This window comes from Rhea pennata, chromosome 13, assembly GCF_028389875.1.
Source record: "Rhea pennata isolate bPtePen1 chromosome 13, bPtePen1.pri, whole genome shotgun sequence".
NCBI classification, from domain to species: domain Eukaryota; kingdom Metazoa; phylum Chordata; class Aves; order Rheiformes; family Rheidae; genus Rhea; species Rhea pennata.
This window is the reverse complement of record NC_084675.1, coordinates 9,984,641-10,005,206: the sequence shown is the minus strand read 5'-3', so window position 1 is coordinate 10,005,206 and position 20,566 is coordinate 9,984,641. Positions and strand designations below refer to the sequence as shown.

The following is a 20,566-nucleotide window of genomic DNA, read 5'->3' as shown; positions in this document are numbered from 1 at the left end:
GATTTCATATTATTTTTCTTCAAAAACAAGCAACTCGGCTAACAGCTTCTCGCATTAACATCACAAGACCCTAACCCGGCGCGCTGAGAGTCTAGCAGCGGCCGCGACTACGAGAAACCGAAAAACAGAAGAGAGAAAAGCCACCAGGAAGAGCGGCCGCGAAGAAGCGGGCAGCCGCCCCGCTGAGCGGGCGCCGCACACGGCGGCGGGCGCCGGCCTCGTTCCGCGGGGCGGAAAGGTCGCTGCGAGCACAACGAGCGGCGGTCGCGCCGCACGACGAGAAGGGAAAGCGGCCTGCGGCGCGGAGCAGCCAGCCGCGGGGCACGGGGCAGCGAGCGGCGGGGCTCTCCTCACGCTCACGCCCCGCTAGCGCGCTGACGGCCTCGCCCCGGGGGCTCGGCGCCGCCCCGCTCCTGGGAGCCGGAGCCCCGGCAGCGCCTCACCTGCTGGTCGCACTCCGGGCAGGACTTGGTGGCCATCTTCACTTTCTTGGCCCTGCTCGAGGACATGCTCGCTGCCGCCGGAGCGCCAGCCGCCCCGCCCCGCCGCGCCGCGGCCGCGCCGGGAGCAGAGGGCGCGGGAGCAGCCCGGGGCGCGCGCGCCCGGCGGCCTCACGTGGCCGCCAGCCGCAAGCGCAGCCGCGCAACCTGGCGCTGCGGCTCGCGCACAGCCGCCGCGCGGAGCCCAGCCGAGACAAACCGCGCGGAGCTGAGGGCGCGCGACGCCTACAAAGGAGCCGTTGACTCCGCGTCAAGCGCCACCGGGGAAGCCCCGCCCAGCCCGGCAACGGCACCGGGCGGGCGCGCGCGCGCGCGAGCAGCCGGCCCCGCCGCGGGATTGGCTGCGCGCCGCCGGGGCTGCGCGGCCGTTAGAGCCGTTTATTACATAGTCCCGCCCCCCGGCGGATTGCGGGCGCTGGTGAGCGGGTTCATTGCCTCTCCGCTCCTCAACCGTCGCGGGCTAGTAGACGTTCGGCCCTCCGGGATCCTCCCTCCGAGCCGCAGCCTCTTTCACAGTGAAGGGGCGACGGCGGCCGGGGTCCCGGTGGCCCTTCGTCCCGCTCCCTGACCCGCGGGCACCTTTCCCCATCCGCCCTGGGGAGGGGGAAGCTCACCCGGGCTCCTCACAGGTGATCCCAGCATCAGTGACCTGCTGAGTGCTGCTCTGAGCTGCCTGGGCGGAGAGCTGTGAGGAAATCGGGGAGGGACGGTGAAGATCTTCGGAGTGGTTCAAAACGGGAAAACGTTCCAGAAAAGCTATTTGCTTCTTAACCTTCAGAATATTTTCAGGGTCTGAAGTCCCTCTAATTCGGGGTAATGAGTGACAGGGCAGCTACTTTAGCTCTAGTCCCTTCCCAGCTAAATATGCCCTAAAAGCAGTGCTTGTAGGATGAAGTTACACTGAAATATGTGCAGTCCTATTTCTAACAGTCAAAGTGTGTTAAATAATATTTTCTGAAGGTAACGCAGAAAAAGAAAAGGCTTTGTGTAAGGTTGGGGATAAGGTTTCTGCACTCAGACTTGTGTTTCAATTTCTGGAGTATTAAATCGTATTTAAAAGTTGTTATGCTAAAATGAATATTTTAAAATGAATTAAAATTAAAATTAACTTCATTAAAATGAAGTTAAAAATGAATATTTTTATATTAGTATATTAATTTTCCTGTCACTTCCACCTAAAATATTATAAACTAACTGCAGTCCATGCTTCTTGTGAAATACATCTTTTAAGAAATACGGCAGTTAGAAATAGTCATTTCAACTCCAAATTTACTTCAAGAGATACTTCTTAGATTGCGACTTTGCATCAACATATGAAAGCTTTGTATTCCTAGAAAATGTTTATATGTGTGTCATTCATCTCTGGAGTAAGAAACAGAAAAAAGTGATAATGACAGTACTGACATCAACAAAGTTTGGATGACTTTTGCCTGTAATACAAAATGTCTACTGGAGAAAAGTGCAGCAAAGTCTCAAAGGTAAACTATTTTTTAAGATTACTGTTCAAAACAGCCTAAAGTACAGCTGCCATCATATATTAAAGTCCCATATCTATTGGGACTGTAATGCTTTCATATGGGTAGCAATGAGTACATCTGCAAGGCTGGCTCTGGGCCCAATATAACAGAAATTTTATTTTATGTTTGTAGTTCAGACTTGAAGTCAATTTGCTCTGCCTAAGTATTGAGAAAAATCATTGGAGGAGAGGCAATTTTAATAAGACTTTTGTCTATACTTCAGGTAAATTAATTAAAAAACAGCTTGGAGGAAACTTTTCTAAAAGTTACTTTTACAGCTATTTAAATTTTAACATTATCTACTAGGTCATTACTGAGTTACTTTGATGCATTTGGTCAGTTCTTGATGGAATCTAGAGACAGTATTTATTCATCTACCAGGACAACCCAAATCATTTTTCCCCACTAGGCAAATTAGAAAGATGTTTTGTCCTTCAAGCAGAAAAAAAAAACACTAGCACTTCTAATAGTTTCTCGTAGAATAAAAATCTCCCTATTGTTTGCAGGCCTAGGCCTTGTACCTTCTCACAGCTTGTTTACCTTTCCTACAGACATAGCAGTTGCCAGGTAAACTTGTCTACAATCTTGCTCCTCCTTGATTTATTCAGCTTACTTGTTGAAGATAATTTATTACAGGTTCTGTGAAACTTGAAAATAGAGTTCCAGGCCCGTAAAAGACCACACATGTTCTACATAAGCAATGTTTTTGTAAAGGATTTCTAAGTGACATGATTGCTGTGCATACCTTAAATATACCTTAAATGTAGACTGTAAAAACTGAAACACTTTCTGAAAGGCCACAGAGAATAACAAATTATATCTATTTGTCCTGAGGAACACCTACATATTTAGGAAACAGTAGAGAGAAGCCATATGATATTATAAACTTTGCAACAATAAATAGAGGTCAGTCCTCACCTTAATCATTTGAACTGTGGATCCTCTTAGTGATCTTGATAGTTAATCTTTGCATTTGACAAAGTCCACAGGCAACAATTTTAAGGGAAAAATACTCCTTTTTAAATTTGAAAAACAAGCCTTTCACTGCATACTAATCGTGATCTAGAGAGTGGAAATTTCTCATTTTTAGCATTTGAAGTGCAAGGCTGCAGTTCTGCCTCCAAGTACAATCACTCTACATCATTCATCATTTGCAGCCTTCTCTTCTTGACAGCTCACCTCTGTGACTCTCAGGAGTAGCTCTCCAATGAGAGCTCTTGGGTAAAACACAATAACGTAACTCTAGTTTATACTTGCTTTTCCCATGCCAACTGAGGAAACAGAAAGGTTTCAACCACCTCTTACTCTGTTTAGGTTTGACTTTTCCCAGCTGGCCCAGGTAAACATCTTCCCACTCTTCCTTTAAGTAGTCAGTTATCCTTAAAAGCATCTGGGTGGAGAGGGGCATACCTTGTAATGGACAGGGACTCCATGTACGTACTCTCCTAAATGCAGGAAATTATGAGCTGTACACATTTGTACTGTAAAACTGTCTTGTCATTGTATTTGGTGATTTCACAAGAATCTTTCCTATTAATATTTCTGTATTCATTAACATATGAAAAGGTATTAGTTTATGACACTGAAATATCTATTCAGACAATAGCTCAGCTGCACTGTTTCTTGTTATTGTTTTTGCATTCTTCTTAAATGTATAGATTGAATGTGATACTTCAGTGAGATTTAAGCAATCAGAAGGATCTTGTTTGATAAATAGTTCCCCTACCTCTCTTTTTCGCTGGTAAATGTCGCAGCTGGTCACTTTGGAAAATCTGGTGTTGTTGTAACACAAAGGATTTTGACTTCAGATGATAAAGCAAGTGCTGATAGAGGTTACTGCTCCAGTCATATTCGTGTTTTTGCTGAAGTAAAAAGAAAAGACAGTAAAATAAAATTATCCAGTAAAATAACCCCAACATTTTAATTTCAAATAACTCATATGAAGCAAATGTGGACATACGCTTCTTAAACTATTTTACAACTATGATTTCCACTGCTGAGACAAAGAGCTGTTAGACTTTAAATACAATGCATAAAAGAAGTAAAAGTTCCTAAGAAATTAAAGCAGTGCTGAAATGGATGTGTATAACATACAAACAAAAATCAATTCATAAGGTATGCTATACATGGTCAAAATATAACTGAGTGTTTTTAAAAATCCTAAATATTGATAGTGGAGAAACATCATTCTCTGAACTCTGATTATAATCGCCCCATAAAAATAAAGCAGTATTTTATGTGCTGCAGGTACTGCAAGTCAAAATGATCATATGTAGGTATTGACTTTGCCCCTTACAGATAAACATAAGATACATACAAACACAGTTTAGTTTGATCCAGTTTTCCTGAATCTGTCCAATACCTCAACCATAAAACCATGCTTCCTACATTCTCATTCATAAATTTATCTCCCACTGTAAATGTTCTCAGACAGCAGCATACTATTACCATAGCACTAGCACCACCAGGATCAAAACAACAGGAATAGTACTAGACTATGCCAGCAAGGCCTGAATTTCTTAAGTAAATTATATTCACATTATAGAAAGTGTTTTCAGATTCTCAGTTTGTCATGCCAACCCTGTCCATCCTTCCATCCTTACAACCAATCTTTTATGATGAATAAAGCAGCAGATATTTTTATCATTGTCAATACCCTTTCTTACCAGGGTACAAACTGTTGATTCTATTTTTTTCTATCCTTCCTCCTCCTTGAGACTCCACCTGGAAGTGCTTTGTGCCCTCTCCACTCTTGCCCTCATTCCCAGACAGAAATACCATTCCTTTGAATTAAGCAGTCCTGTTTGCTGCCCTAGCCCCAGGTCCCTAGCAAACCAGAACACATTCCTCTGTACCTGTGAGCATCTAGGGCTCCCCGTGTGCATGTTGTGGTTTCTGTGTGAGTACGCAATTAGTAAATCAGCTAATTTGTCTTTTTCCTTTTCTTCTTTGTATTTATATCTTGGAAGGTGGAGCTTGTTTCTTTCCTCTGTATATTGCTTTCAGCCTGTAGCATGCCATTACCTGTAGAGGTCTTTCTCCAGACATGCTTAAACAGAAGACGTTTATTTTTGATATAAACTAGGACTGTTGCCAAAAGCACAAATGTAGATTTCATTTTCGAATCAAGACTAAATCCATGCAAACAGGACTTTGAAGATACTTTCTGATTTTTTTGCTCAGTTGAGAAGGCCCGTGATGATGGCAGAAAGACCATTTCATTTTAGTATTTTAAAGGGACTTTGTAACAGCAGGGGGCTCTGCTGCATATGTAACAGTATCGAGTAAAGAAGTAAATGAATATGCAAGAGAACAGATCTATTACAATATCATGCCTTTCTTTTTAGAGCACATAAAATAGTGACAGCTGTTCAGCTGTCCAACTATTTTAATACAAACAAAAAGTTTACTTACTGAATGCAAACAAGATAGCATCCATTACTTAGACAACTGATTATTAAGAGTTACCAAAAGGCATATATTTTTCTTGTTTTTCTAATTTATTTCATTAACACATTAACTCTGGATTCTTAAAGCCCAATACTGTTTTCCGGGGTCATTTCAGAAGTTGAATCTAGCACTGACAAAAAGCAAGAAATACTTTTTTAAGGATACGGGTACCTTCTCTCTTAGTTAACAGTAAGTGATATTTTGTAAAACTGAGCCTCATTTAAGATGTGCTTTACACTGACTTAAAACAGAAAACTAGAAATGTAGGTCATTTCTGTATCTATACAGAAAGCTACATATGAGGTTTTTCAGTGCCTGTTCTCGGCTTCTTTCCTCTGCTATTGTCACAATACAGATTTGAATGGTCTGAGATCTTAGGGTTTCTTCCCTCCTTCACTGGAATGGAGCATAGATGTTTACCACACTGGTTTCTTGCATACTACTGTATTTTGATGGGCAGCTATAATCTTACAATTTTTTTTTAAAGAAGTTATTACAATTCACATATCTAATCCACATTAGATTTGGAGAGAAGTACTTCAAAAGTTTCACTGGCCACGACAGTGAATTCAGAAGCATTCTGCTCTCCTGCAGTAAGGAGTTCCCTGTGAGCTCTCCTGTGAAGGGCTGACAAACCTCATACTTGGTTAGAAATTGAGGACATGCAGAATACTGAGAAATTAAACCCCTATATATGGTGTGACTTTGTGTCAGGAGAAGATTATAAAATATATATTGATTAAATAAGTCTCTTAATCTATATCTTATATATAATCTTACCATGAATGAATTCAAGCTGTAATGTTACAATTTACAATAGGTAAGAAAAAAGAACTAAATTCAAGAATCATCACAAATTCATTACATAGATAAGCTTTAAAGCTATTTCTCTACGATTCTTGTCTTACAGTTTTGGTAGTCACAGCTTGCAATACTTAATTCTTTTATTTTGCTTCTCATCAGGAGATTTAGAGTATAATGTAGCTATAATTTCTTTGAGTATTCTCTGACTCCCCTCATAAGAAATCAAAGTTGTGCCTAGCAAGTCCTTTGAGATCCTGTTACTCTAAACTTAGGAGAATTGGCAAGATTAACATATAAGTGATAAAAATGCTGGCTTGTTTCTCAGAGCACAGCTAAATATTGAGCACTTACCAACTACAAAGCATTTTTGTTCTTCAAAAAGCTGTTGCAGATTGATGTAATTCAGTTTCAGGAAATCCACATTCAGTTCGATTTCCTGTCTCTGATTTAAGCTTTGTGCATTGGAGCTTGCATGAAAGAGAGGCCATGCCACCAACATAAGTATGCCATCTGCTAGCCACTTCACATGAGTTAGGACACCACAGTGACGAGCCAGTTCAGAGGGTTACCACTGTCCCAAGCTTCCCAGGTAATCAAGACCCACTCTTGCTTTATTGTCTCACCTCTGCTGCTGAAAATGCCAGAACCACTCTTACACCCTCGATCAGCAGTTACAGATGGTGTAATCAAGGTGTAATAGGCTCTATAAATGAAAGGGCTTCACTTCAGTAAATAGTATTTTATATATTAAGAAGACATATATTTTCTATAACATTGCTGTGCTTCCCTTTGTAACGAGAAAGGAAACCATTTTAATGGTAAGTTAAAATATTTTGATTTCTAGCTCCTGATAATTTAATATTTTGCTGGATTAGTAGTATATATTAGAAAAAGATTATTGGACTTTTCCATTTCACTGCTTGATTCTACTTAATTCCTAAAGCAAATGTGTCCGTAGCCCTTGTTCATGTATAACACTTGAGTTTTATGTCTCTGAAATGCCCTAGGGCTGACGGGAAGATCCCTCCCTAATCAAACTGAACCACAATATACAAAATGAGTCCTACGGCCCATGTCAACATGGTAACAATATTTCTTAATAAAGATTTATTTGCTTTGTGAAGCAAGCCAGCTCCAAATGATGTTTTTAAAGAAACTTTCATTAAAATATTAATATTATCATTGATTTAATGATGGTAGCAGCTACCATTCCATACAAAAGGCTTCCAGATATTCTTGTCACCTATCAGGCCTTCTCCAGGCCATAGAAACTTACAGACTTTTCAGAACAGTTCAGTTTCAACAAAATCTTTATTTTTCACTGAAAATCTTCTAAGCGGATTTATTTTAAATGCAGGGTGTATAAAATATACCTTGCAAACTTTGCAAAATGAAGTTTTATTATTTTCATAGAGCACCTTTTTAATTCATTCCTATGAAGAAATTTTGATAAAATATTATCTATGATTCATTTTGGCTTTGTTTTTTTTTTCCCCTTCTTTTTTTTTTCTTTTTTACTTATCATGAAAGAATGAGAGTTGGTAAACATTAAGATACGAAGTCACTGAACTGGCACTTTTTCCGCTGACTGCATTGAGCTTTGAACCACATCTTAAAGGTTTATGTTTTTTTCATTTTGAAGAATAGTAGGGATGGTAATTTCTCCAGAAATGCTCATTATATTCTGAACTACTATCATCAGCAGTACTCCACAGGAAACAATAATCCTCCATGACTGTTAACATAAAATACAGAAACATTTTGCTCTTTTTGCCTAAAACCCTCCTATTTTCTGTAATGTGGGTTCCATGAGTTCCATGGATTTCACATACTTAAATGCTTCAGCAAACTCAGGTTTCATTTAGATAGGATTTTATTACTTAAATATATTTAACTGTGCTTTATTATTTGTAAGATATTAAGACTGATTTTCTATCCAGTGCATTTATTTAAATGAAACAGCATAAAAAAACGAATGTTTAGTTATCATTTGCCATGCAGCATCCATGATAACCAGTTACCAACCATGCAGCTATTCATAATAAACAGTTTGCTGAAGGAAAATGTCATAATGGAAACATGTGACAACAACTGCTAGTCTGTTTTTCTACAACTCTGTGTCTAGCTTTCTATGCGTTTATGCTTTTGCTGTTGTTCTGTATCTCCAAATCCTCACTGCCAATGTGAAAATCATTATTCTATGTACTTATAACTGCAAGAAAAACAACCTCTCTTTACAAATAAAAATGGAATGGAGCATGGAGATCAAAGGAAAACAACGCTTGGGAAGCAGTACTTGCCACCTTCTTTGGCAACTGAAATTTGTGCTTCTACAAATGCAAGTAGACAGTACATAAACTGTCTGTTGATCGTGTCAATTGACCACCACAGGCAACTTGCAAAAACCAAAGTCATTTGTAAAGGGCATGTCATGAGCTTGCAGTTACGCATGCTATCTGGAGTTCAGCTCTGGGGGCAGGGGAGAGAGAGAAAGGAAGATTTCTACAAGTAAATACAAAAAGATACTTTATCCTTAATGTCATTGCACAACATTTTACAAATGTGCATTCATGAGGTAGGTTTTCTTTTCCTCGTGTTGTAGGTAGATACGCTAAGCCACTATAAGTCTGAGTGACACACACAAAACCACAGTCCCACTGGCTCTGGAGTGGAATCCTGACCCTATAGAAGTCAGTGGGAGTTTTCTTGTGAACTTCAAAAGGCAAGAGAGGCACAATTTCGCTTCAACTTTACAAGTTCATTATACACTATTGCCTTTCCTGTATCTGTATTAAAATAACCTTTCAAGATAAATTTATCATAATTAAATCAACCCGCACATTTTCTGTAACACAAACAACACTTCATATTACACTGAACATGAAAAGGCCTTTTTTCCCTATTTATTTACTATGTGCACTATTTTTAAACTTGGGAAATTAAGTAGACTATTGAATTTCAAGTCTGCATACATTCATGCAAATGCTTTATGATAAACATATGCTTTGGCTTGTGCAACATGTATTTCCAGACTTACTCCGGTGCTGCAGTGCTATGTGATGTGCTAACAAGCAGCGCTGGGGAAGCTGCAGACGAGGGCTGAGGTTCCGCGTGGATGGTCAGCCAGAGGCTGAAGCGGAGCTGTGAGGAGCCTGTACCTTCCCTTCCGCAGGGGTCACTCTGAGAGATATGGTGACAGCGCTAACTGGAAACTTTCTGCTACGCCAGCTCTTTTCTGGGGGGCGGATTGGAGGTGGAAACAGTAATGTGTGCACCAAGAGCAAAGGTTAAATTTTGTTCTTCCCCTAGCAAAATTAGTGGCTTCAAATCCCTTGGACTTCGATTTTTAATAGACTAAATAGCAATTCAACCCTGCTCTCTAATGAACCCTGAAACATACACAGTAAAATCTAGATGTCTGACAAGTCTAGTTATGTACACGAAATGCATCATTTTTTTCAAGGATTTCTATTGGAAATAAAAGTAAGATCAACATTTCAGGTGACCTGATTAAAGATTATTGCAAAATCAGTTTTGCTTTTTTGAGTTAAATTTGACCTTGACAAGCCTTGGGACAGTTCTGAATCTTCTCTTCTGATGTACATTTTACCAAATCTCATGGAAAAAAAGGAAAAAAAAAAAAAAAAAAAAAAAAAAAAGCACCATGACACATGAATTGAATCAGTCAAAAAGAAAGACTCAAGACACTATTCAGCTTTCCAGATACACAGCTGATAATTTTAAAATAATGATGTCAAAATGTACAGGCTCCAAAACTGAGTATTTCAGAAGGTAAAAAACGTTTTAAATACTTAAACAACAAAAAAGATGTCTTCTGAAGGAGATGCACACCGCACTATCCTGAAACAGGAGCTACCGAAGCCGCAAATAAAAATGTCTTTCCTGGAACTTGCATTTGCAGGATACAGTGCTCCACTGTGTCATTCTGTGGGAAGAATTTCTGAGGGGGGTAAGCAGGGTCAGACACACTCTGCTCATTAGCCTTGACAAGCTGAGAAGCAAGAAAAAGCTTTCTATCAGTAAAATTACTGAAATCTTACAAACTGAAATTCATGACTGAGTTTCTCCACCATCTTAAGACCCCTTCAGCATAAAAGCATTATATTTCTCTTACTTCATTAACTACATCTAGAAATGACTCCAATTCTAGAATAGCAATTATTTTTCAATTAGCACAGAACTAGAGCTAAAATATTGCACTTGAAATAGAATGAGGCCTGCAACTAATTAATTATGGTACCAAAATAGCACTATAGCAAGCAGAAGCTGAGTAGAAGGAAGAAATAATAAAGACAGAAAAAGAGTCAAGATAGAATCATATGGGAGAAAACAGAAACTCAGCAAAAGGCAGCCTGCTTTCTCTTCAGCAACCAACGAAAGATACCAAAACTCACAAAACAGATCGCAAGTCTTGAACCATGTAATTTAGGCACCTAAAATAGGAAGCTGATTTCCTGCATTTCCTCTATAGTTAGTGGAGAAAGTAAAGAGGGTTCGACAATAATAACTCAGGAGCAAGCCTGGTTACAGGCCAGGCTCCTACCCAGGGAGGTAACATTAGGTCACAGGAATATTCCTGAGTGAACGACTCCTTATTCCACACCCCAGCAGGAACAAGGCGCCTCTTCTCTTCTCCTGCGCACCCAGGGCTGAGGCAACAGGCCTTCTCGGCCTGCAGAAGGGCTGCAGAAGGGCGGGAGCCCGCACCTCCGCGTCCCCTGAAGCCCGCTGCTATTGTATTTGATGGCAGATCTCCAGTCATTCGCTAGGGAAGCAGAACTGAAACACGAGAGATGGAAAAGACATTTTAATTATCTAGAAACAATGAGGAAACCTATTTGTGTCTGGGAGGAAAGGCTCGGCAGGCCGTGCCCACCCGGCGGGGGGCAGCGCCGGAGAGGAGGCTGCTGGCCTTCAGCCCGGCTGCACACCCACATCTGTGCCGCAGACCCCACGTCCAGCATTGCTGCAGAGCCTCATCTGTGCTGCAGACCCCACATCTGCCGCAGACCCCGCGTCTGCTGCAAACCCCCGTCTCTGCCCCACCGCAGGCAGCAACAGGTGCCCCGCGGCGCGGGGGGCTCGGCGGACGGCCCGAGGCTTTGTCGCCAGTCGGGCGGGCGGAGGTAGCCGAGGCAACACGGCGGCTCTCCAGCCGCAGAGCAGGAAAACGGCTCCGGACAAAGGCAGCTTTCTCTGCGGCGGGCGGGCGGCTGCACGGCTAAGCGCGCCGGGCCCCTGCCGCCCCCGCGGCCGCAGGCGGCGGCGCCGCGTCGCGCCGCCCCGCGCTGCCCCGCGCGGAGCCGGCTTGGCCTTGCCCCGAGGAAACTCCACCTGGTTCTGCCCCCTCCCGCGCCGCGTCCGCGGGGCAGCGCGGCGCCCCCGCCCGCGGCGGCGCGCGGGGAGGGCTGTGGGCGCCGTAGTTCCCTGCCCATCACCTGATGCTGTGGGCAGGCGCGGCCCGGGGCTGCAGGAACTACAAAACCCGCCAGGCAGCGCGACGCCCGGTCTCGCTGGTGCAATCCACACCTTCGGCTGCCTCGGGGCTGGGGTAGCGCCTGGCGGGGGCCGGCTGCCGGCTCCGGCTGGAGGAGGATGGTTTCACCCGGGACTCTTCCGGAGCACTAGCACGGGCGCTTCTGCCGGGGACAGGGGTCTGCAGCGCTCATCTGATGCAATGGTGGGATTTGTTGCTCATCTGGTGGCACCGCAGCACTGCAACATCAGTTGTATCCGCTGCAATTAAGTTTGCAGGGTCTGGACATGGGAGGATTGAGCATGTCCGTGTAACTGTGCGTGCTCTTCAGCATTTCTTCTGACCACATCTTCCTCGCTCGTGTACATTTTGTTAGTTCTCGCTTTCGAATAGCAAGTACACAAGCCCTCAGCATTCATACCATTCATCTTTGAGAACTAGCTGGAAAGACCATGCATCGGTTTGTCTTGGTTGCCAAGCAAACTGCGGCAAGCCTGGGCTGCAAAGGGCCGGGGGGCTGCCGGAGCGGAAGGAGGGAGGTCACAGCGCGCTGGAGCAGCGCTGCCAAGGCCTCTGCGGTGAAGATCAGCGAGAAGGCGAGCAGGGAGAAGATCCTGACACTGGAGTCCATGAACCCGCAAGTGAAGGCGGTGGAATATGCAGTGCGGGGCCCCATCGTTCTCAAGGCCGGGGAGATCGAGAAGGAGCTGAGGAAGGTGAGGCAGGGGCGGGGGGTCGCGCAGGGCTGCGAACAGCGCGCATGGGCTGCGGGCTGCGCGCAGAGCTCCGGGTTGCGGGCTGCGCGCAGGGCTGCGGGCTGCGCGCAGAGCTCCGGGTTGCGGGCTGCGGGCTGCGCGCAGGGCTCCGGGCAAAGCTGCGGGCTGCGCGCAGGGCTGCGCGGCCGGCGCGCACTGGCCCTGCCCCCGGGCACTCCTCCGCCGCCGCCGCTCCTGATTGGGGCGCCGGGGGGGCTCGGCGGGGCTCCGGCCGCCGCTGGCCGCGGGGCAGGCGGCGGGGGGGGGGGACGGCGGAGGAGGGGGGCGCCCGCCCCGTCCTCCCGCTGCCCCGCTCGGGGCCGAGGCGCAGGACGAGGTCAGCCGGCCCGGGCGGCGCCACGCTGAAACACTTCGGCGCTGCGAGGAGCCGCCGGCGCCACTGGCGCCCCTTCAAACGGGAGGCGGCAGAGGCGCAAAGCAAAGAAACCCGCCCGCGGCTACTGTTTGCCGCCCGTGTCACTGCTGCGAAGGCGCAGGGAGCGCGGCCCTGCCCGGCGGCGCTCGCCCTTCCCCTGCCACCTTGCCCCTTCCCTGCAAGCGATGCGCGCTGCGGTGTACAACAGGGCGGGTGACCGGCTTCCACCCTCCGACCGAGCGTTTGAGGCAATCGCTGCGATTTTAGGGTCGCCGCCTTGCAGGCACCCCGAAACCTGCTGCCCCGACCCGCCAAGGCCTCGGCTTTCCCCGCTGGCCGCCGCCTGCAGGCTCCCTCCGCCGCCTCACTTTTCCAAACGCTGGATGTGCAAACACTTTCCAGCGAGACCGCTGATACTGAGCTGCTCTTTTTGCTTTTAATTGCTCGAGTTCAGGTGCTCGAGGCCATGGAGCCTTGGGAACATGAGCACAAACCGTCAGTAACGCGGATCCAAGTTTTCGGTGGTTAGCACCTGGGGATCAGGCAGTGAGGCCAGGTACAACAGACTCCTGAAGGGTCTGGGCCAAAATTTAACAGATACAGCACAGAAATCAGTCAGTGATTACATTTTTGTTGTTCATATTTTTTCCATATTCCTTATATGTAAGACTAAAAAAAAAAAAAAAAAATCTGGCATGTTTCTTTGCTGATACTGTTTTTACATCCCAGCTTCCCTGGTAAGCATGAGGACTGGCTTATTTTATAGAGCATCTGGTATAATTATTTATGATTTCAAATATTGTTCCCTACCTGCTCTCCTTTAGAAAGTCTTGCTAATACATAATCATAGATATCACAAGACAAATTTGACTAGGCAATATGTGCAAAGTGCTTTGAATAAAAGAAAAAAGTGGTACAGTAATGCTAAAGCAAAGAAAGAGTTTTGTTTTGTTTTGTTTTTCCTCTTTGTGCTACACGGTTCCCTCATTTTAGAAGGTAAAGTATATTTTAAGTTCACTGTGTATTATGCATCAGTTACCTATGTCTGACTCCATAATTACTAAAAAATGCTTCTTTACAGAACTACTCAAAAAACTTTCAGAGTGGTGATGGAGGTCTCATTGCAAACTATTTGTTCTGAATTTTGCCTTGGAACTTGTTTATAAAGGTGTCATCACATTAACAGGCAACTAGATCCTCTAATAGGTAAATTTACCAGGAACAGAATATAAAATCTTCCAGTGTCCTCACTGAGTATGTTTGTTTTCACGTTAACATCAGTGGTAGGAGATACTGCTTAACAGAACAAACAGAATACGATCTTTCCTGACTCCTCCCAGCTCCCATGCTTCCTTCATTTACAAGCTGAGTCACTGGCAGAGACAATGATCTTCTGTGCGCTTCTTAAAAACACAGGAGAAAGTCACTGCCAGTTGCTTTGTTAAAATATTGTTAGGGCAATTTTGTGTCTGCTCATGTGGCACTTCCCATGTAAAAAGCTCCTGTCTTACAGAGTATTATCAATGGCTACCAGCACTCACAGACACATGACTATGCTCAGGCTAGGATGACTGAAGGAAACAAAAATAAGGTTCTGTTGGCAGGGGAGGAGGAGGCTGTTAGTGAGAAAGTTGAATAAGTGCATCTGCAGAGAACATACAATCGACTTAAGGAAGCAGCTGAAACATTATTTTCTTGCTGCACCACTCAGGTTGTTAATTTCTCTATGCTGCTCTGTGAAAAAATAAAACGATTTCTTCTATTTTTTTTTAACCAGATTGTCTGGTAAAGGATACAGCCCTGAGTAGTATTGAGGATCTGACACCCATACCTTGGAACATAAATGTTATGTTACCTAAATGTCTACTTTTTGGTCTAAATTTGACTTCTGTGTAGTAGATCAATGACACTTTTTTGCTTACTTTTAACTAAAACTGAAAACAACTTTTTTCATCCCTCTAAACCTTAGCTCAGAGAGCTGAATTAACACTGCTGGAAGAATTAACACTGACAGATAAGGAGAAAAGGCTGAAGCGGCTGTCAAAGAGGGGTGGTGACCCATGAAATGCCTAGGCCCGTGATTACTCCTCACTGCCAGTAAAGGGGATGCCCAGGAACAGCTCAGCTCTGGCTGATGGGGAAGGACTCTTGCACAAGCCCGTAACCTTGGCCTCCCTGGTACTGGGAAGAACGCTGGCTGGTGGTAGCAGGAGGCAGCAGAGGCGAGGCAATTGTCCTCCCCTACAAAGATGACTCTGGGTCATCTGTTCCTATGCAAACTAAAAGCAAATAAGCGCAGACATTGTCTAATCAGGTTCAGTAGAGGCCCTCCCTGTTTAAACTTGGTTCAATTTAGTTACACTTCATTCTTGTGTAACTGCATATAGATTGGTATGCACACTTTAAAATAGCTACCTGAAGCAGTCTGCACAGCTTAAGCTTTTGTCATGTGTCTGAGTTTTGTTCTGCTGTCTTACTTTCTGAATAGCAGTTCCTCTGTCATTTTTTTCCTGGCATTTGCCTCTTTTGTATGTTAACTGTAAATGATTCCAATAGGAGCTGTAACTCCACAATGCACATAGAAATAAGGACTAAAATGTTACTTCAGAAGTCTCTGACTTAGTAATTTAGGGGATAGTTCTTAAAAAAGTAAATAAAAATGAGGCATTAATTTCAATTTCTTATGTAATATGCTCAGGATTAGGTCAATGTAAGTGACAATGTAGAATATTCAATTAAAGCAGAAAAAGATGGATTGCTTATGGGTGCAGATGGGGCATACTGTACTTGGACTTCCTAAGTTTTGTTGGCCCATGACTTGTGTTCGAGTTGAAAAATCAAGGTTTTGATCTACATTAAGTGTTTCAATTTGAAAATCTTTATGCAAAATTACTTATTTGAGTAAAAGCTAACAGAGTTTCTGCATGGGGACAGAGAAGAACTGACAGCTCCAGGCTTTTAACTGGACACCAAGAATCTGAGTTGGAAGTAGCAGTAGGACACCTCACAGACAGTACAGTTACAGCACCATTGACTCACCTCCCTTATGTGGGCCGTACTTCCAGCTATGCGTTGCAGGAGATACAGTCCAGTTGGGCACTGTGGCCTGCAGAAGAAAGATAGGTATCAGAACTGTCTTCTCTGAGGATCCATACCATTATTTCTCACTATGAGAGTCAAACAATATTGCATGTGGGTTCTTGTGCTAATTTTGAATTTTAAGAGGGCTGGAAGCACTGTACTTTGAAAAAGGGACAAGCCTACATCTCACTTCTCTACATGGTTTCTTGATAATTATGAAATTACATCATGCTTCAAAAGTGATAAACTGATTTCTCTTGCACTTTCCCAATGGTAATAATCAGCAGATTCTTGCTTACTAATATGACACAGGGAGAAAGAATCAATTCTTTCTTTCAGCTATTCTCCTTGATGTTTCTGGAAACCTTTTAAAGCAAACTAGAACACAAGCATATTTTAATAAAAATTACATTAAAATTATTGAACAAATATCTGTATAATTTATCACACATGCTCAGTCCTTCATAGTCTTCCTAAAATTATCTTTTTTTAAAAAAAAAAAACAGTATTTTAATACTTTTACTCTTTACTGTAGTAAATACAAGAAATGTATAAGGAAAATTTAAGTTCTCCTTAGAACTCAAGCAAATAAGATCTTTTCTCTATTGCTTATTTTTGAGACTTGCTAACAGATTAAGTATCTGTTACTAGGTATAGTAGCAGTAACTTAGGTAGGTATAGCAGTAGGTATAGTAACTTAATAGGTATAGTAACCTATTAAGTATCGACTTTAATTAAATTTCAGACTAGAAATTTTAGCCTGAAAATGAGTTCAATGGAAGAGTAATGTCATCTCTGGACAGAGCCTTTCTCTTTATTTACTCAGTAATAACAATCCATGTTTATCTTTACCTAGGTAGCACATATACCAAATTTGTTACTTTGCTGTCATGCTAATTCTAACCTGACCTTGTTGTGGAAAGTCCCTTCCTACCTCTACTCTGAAATCTTTCTCCACTCCTGTTCTCCCTATTTTTTACTTAGGTTTCACATAAGTCATTCTATGTTAAGTCAGGTTTGCTTCTAAATGCTTGCAAGGTGCCTTCATATTAAACAGCATTTAGTATCCCAAAGTCAACTGATGTAATATTGGATGTAATTAGCTTAGTGTAAGTCACCACAGCATTAATTTTCTGTTCAAAACATTCAAGTTATTGAAGTAAAACTGTAGGGCAGAAGGAGGCAAATGGATGGTATGCAGAGACGCATTGGTAATATGCAGGCAGCTCCTTCAGATCAGGATGGGTGGATATTGTATTCTACCAGTGGGCCTGGAACTACTTGCTTTTAAGGACTATACCAGTCTCTGGATATTGCAGTCCTTTTTATCTGAGCAGCCACTGCAGTCTGACTCCCTTTTACAATAAAATGGTTGTCTACTCATTTCCTGTGCCTCTGTTTTTCATTTGCATAACTGATGTGGTCCCTATTCCATGTAATCTGGGGTTAACTCAACTGACTTCTGGAAAATCAAAAAAGCTTTTACTTCTCTACCTTTTTTTAATTATTATTATTTCATCAGAATAACCACAAAATAGTCTATCTGTACCTTATTGTCTTAATCAAATTTCTGAAATGCTGAGGTTTCTTCTTTAGAACAAAGGATTGACATTTTTACATTAGACATGCTGCTATTCAGTTGTGTGACACTAACGATATTTTGATTGTTTTCAATGCAAACTTTTTAGCCATAATTTTTAAAAATTTAGTGTGTATTTCTTGTTTTTTTTTTCAATTTTTCCTCCTTCCTCTCCCCAAGTTATTTTTTTTGCTCAGTATCTATGAAGCAAGCTCCAAGTCTACCTATTGTTAAAATACCAAGAAAGATGAAAAAGAATCATTGATTTATTTAAATAAGGGAATATATTCAACTTGTAACTACTCCTTGTCCCTTTCTTCAGTCATAGAACTGCCACTTGGCAAATTCAGCAATAAAACTTCAGGAATGGGCCTGAATGATGCAGAGATAAGTGATGCATTACAATAATTTACCACTGAGGTGGTGAACTGTATTTTGTAGTGACTAGAAGCTGTTAACCTTCAATGTCTGTAATGACATTGATAATGATAACTCCAAAATCACATAATGTACATAAATTAATTTCTTAATTCATTACGCTGATGCAACCGACTCTAAATCCAGTTTATTCTTCATGTCATTGGTTCACCCCCTACATTTCTCTGCTGATAATAAAACTAACAAAATCCCTTTTTACTTAAATAGCAATAATTTCAGGCTTCCTCTACCAGAATATTTGAGTTAAAAGACAGTAAAGATTGTTCACTAATTTTTCAGGCCTTTAAATCGAATAGCAAGATTTCTGACTTAGAATCCAAACTTAATTGTAAATGTGAGTTGACTGTGTCCCTCAGAGTTGTGGAAAGATATAACACAGTTTAGACAATGACATGTATAAATATAACTTGATATGTCAGAAAAATGACACATGATTGACTGGCACACTCAGTAATGAAAGATGTTAAGCTTAAGCTGCCATCCTATAATTTTCTGGTTTGAATACCTGATGAAGTGCAAGTTAGAAAGTATCTTCCAGGCAATAGCTTTTGACCTCATTAAGACAGAATGGTTGTTCCTCAGATGCCTGCACATGTTGCATAACCTCTAGTAAAAACCATGTTTTCTAACTGGGTGAAAACCACTGCAGAGGAAGATGAAAAAACAAATCAGTCTTAAGAAAATTACCAAAATCATATGTTCAGAAACACACAATCCACAAGATCCAATTATTTGATCTTTTCGTGTTGAATATAGCAGCAAAATCTATTCCAAAATAGCCATTTTCCAATAGGTCTTCAAACTGAGAGGATCCTAACATATAATCTCCTCCTTATTTTAAATGTCATTTACAGTCATATTAAAACGTAGGGTTTTCTTCATATGGGCATATTTCTGAAAGGAAATGTACCTTTATCAGTGTATAAGAAGGCAGAAGTAACTTGAGGACAGCTCCTGTTTTGTAATCCCTGAATGAGATCTACCAATCCCCACGGATTTTCTCAGCTAATACTGAGGAGCACAAGAGGCATCACTGCCATTTCCAGTCAAAATCCAGAATTTGCCTTCTCCTTCCTCTCAGCAACAGTTCTTGTCAGCTTGAATTACGCATGCATAACACACACTGAAAACCTTACTCTGTGGTAAGCAGGTCAGGTTGATTTTTCTGCTCTGAGTTGGTTTAATAAAAAGATTGGAATGCTAATTCAGGCCTTCATGTCCCTGTTAGTTAAGGGCCTCCAGGAAGTGTTTCCCTGGGCTTGTAAGGGGCTGGGGGAAGCAGGCAAGCAACCTGGCTTCTACAGCACGTATCTCAACTATGCTGAAATGTTTGTTTTGCCAGCTGTCTTATTATATAGCTTGTTAGTGAAGTTGTGGAAAACCAGGCCTGGCTTATGCTAAGGAAATTGTTCCAGAGTGTGATGTTATAGCCTGATAAACCTCAAGAGGAGGCACAAAGAAATGGCAATGGAAATGAAAAAATAGGAGACAGCCATGAGTGGACAAATGCTGAAATTCAGAAACAGCTGAAATACTGTGTTGCTCTTCTGGTTTTAAAAGCACCTTGCATTTCCATGGCATCCTCAAGGGAACCCCTCTCTACCTATCACCATTCCCAAATCCAGATAACACAAACCTGTCTACATACTGAGGATTTTCCTTTGAAATTTGCTAAACACTTCAGCAAATACAGCTCTACATCATCTTATGCACTTCCTTGCTCTTTCTGGCCACAGTGTTACTTTGCAACTTCTCATCATTCTTAGATGCCACCATTATCAAGGGAAACCTGCAGGCTCACTAAAATTCCTACAAGCCAAACCAGCTGCTCGCAGTACATTGCCTTCATGCTGCTTCTTTGTTTGGGATATTGTACATTCGGGCTTCATATCACTTCTCTGATCAAACAAGTCTCCCAACACTTCTTGCATGGTGGTGTGCTCCCTGAGAGATGGCTCATCATTTCACACTGCTCTCAGCTCCTTACCTGCTGGATTTCTTGAGGCAATGGGGAATGTCTAGGGGATGAGGAAGTTTCTCCAAACCTGATTAACTACACAGAGATTTGTATTAACAGCACACCACAGAATTCTGGCCCACATATGAAAATCCTGTAACTTCCTCCTCGCTTTGTACGATGCCTAGAACACTAATACAATTGTTAGAATAACATTGCCTGACTTGCTTCCGGTTTCTGAGGCCTTTCATTTGGTCTCTTGAAAGACTGCAGTTCCTCTGAGAAAAAGAGAATGGCAGAAGTTGCTGCAGAACAAATTTCTAAAGAGATGATTCCAAAACTAGAAAGATTTCTTTATGCTTTAAAATCCTTTTGTTCTCAAGAAGATAGCAACTGAAAAATATTTAACGAATTTTTGTATTTTCTGCTTTACACCCCAATTGGAAAGTGCAAAATGGCTATGACATCTTTTAACTTAAAAAAAAAAAAAAGAAAAAAAAAAGATTACCACAGTTAGTTCCTTTGGTAATAATTTCAAAAGAATGGCAGAAGTTTGGTTTTGTTCCCAAGACAAAGATTAATTTTGTTGTTAAAGACAGTGTATAGTGCCAT

At 42.4% G+C, this 20,566-nt stretch overlaps 2 protein-coding genes across 3 annotated transcripts in view; one reads left to right on the top strand and one right to left on the bottom strand.

The window, feature by feature from the left end:
• The window catches only part of C13H16orf87 (chromosome 13 C16orf87 homolog), a 39,564-nt gene that overhangs the window by 13,595 nt on the left and 5,403 nt on the right, over positions 1–20,566 (bottom strand). Inside the window, exons 2-3 of one of the 2 annotated variants that reach the window (XM_062586586.1) lie at positions 18,503–18,640; positions 15,939–16,005 (exon numbers count right to left, since the gene is read on the bottom strand). In XM_062586586.1, coding sequence (XP_062442570.1) covers positions 15,939–16,005; positions 18,503–18,591 — 156 coding nt within the window. In that variant the 5' untranslated portion in view covers positions 18,592–18,640. Of the gene's footprint in view, positions 1–443; positions 556–15,938; positions 16,006–18,502; positions 18,641–20,566 lie in introns of those variants that run through there. The other variant, XM_062586587.1, reaches the window with a different exon arrangement.
• The window catches only part of GPT2 (glutamic--pyruvic transaminase 2), a 30,198-nt gene continuing 21,482 nt past the window's right edge, over positions 11,851–20,566 (top strand). The window contains exon 1 of the mRNA XM_062586585.1: positions 11,851–12,484. Coding sequence (XP_062442569.1) covers positions 12,221–12,484 — 264 coding nt within the window. The 5' untranslated portion in view covers positions 11,851–12,220. The remainder of the gene's footprint in view (positions 12,485–20,566) is intronic.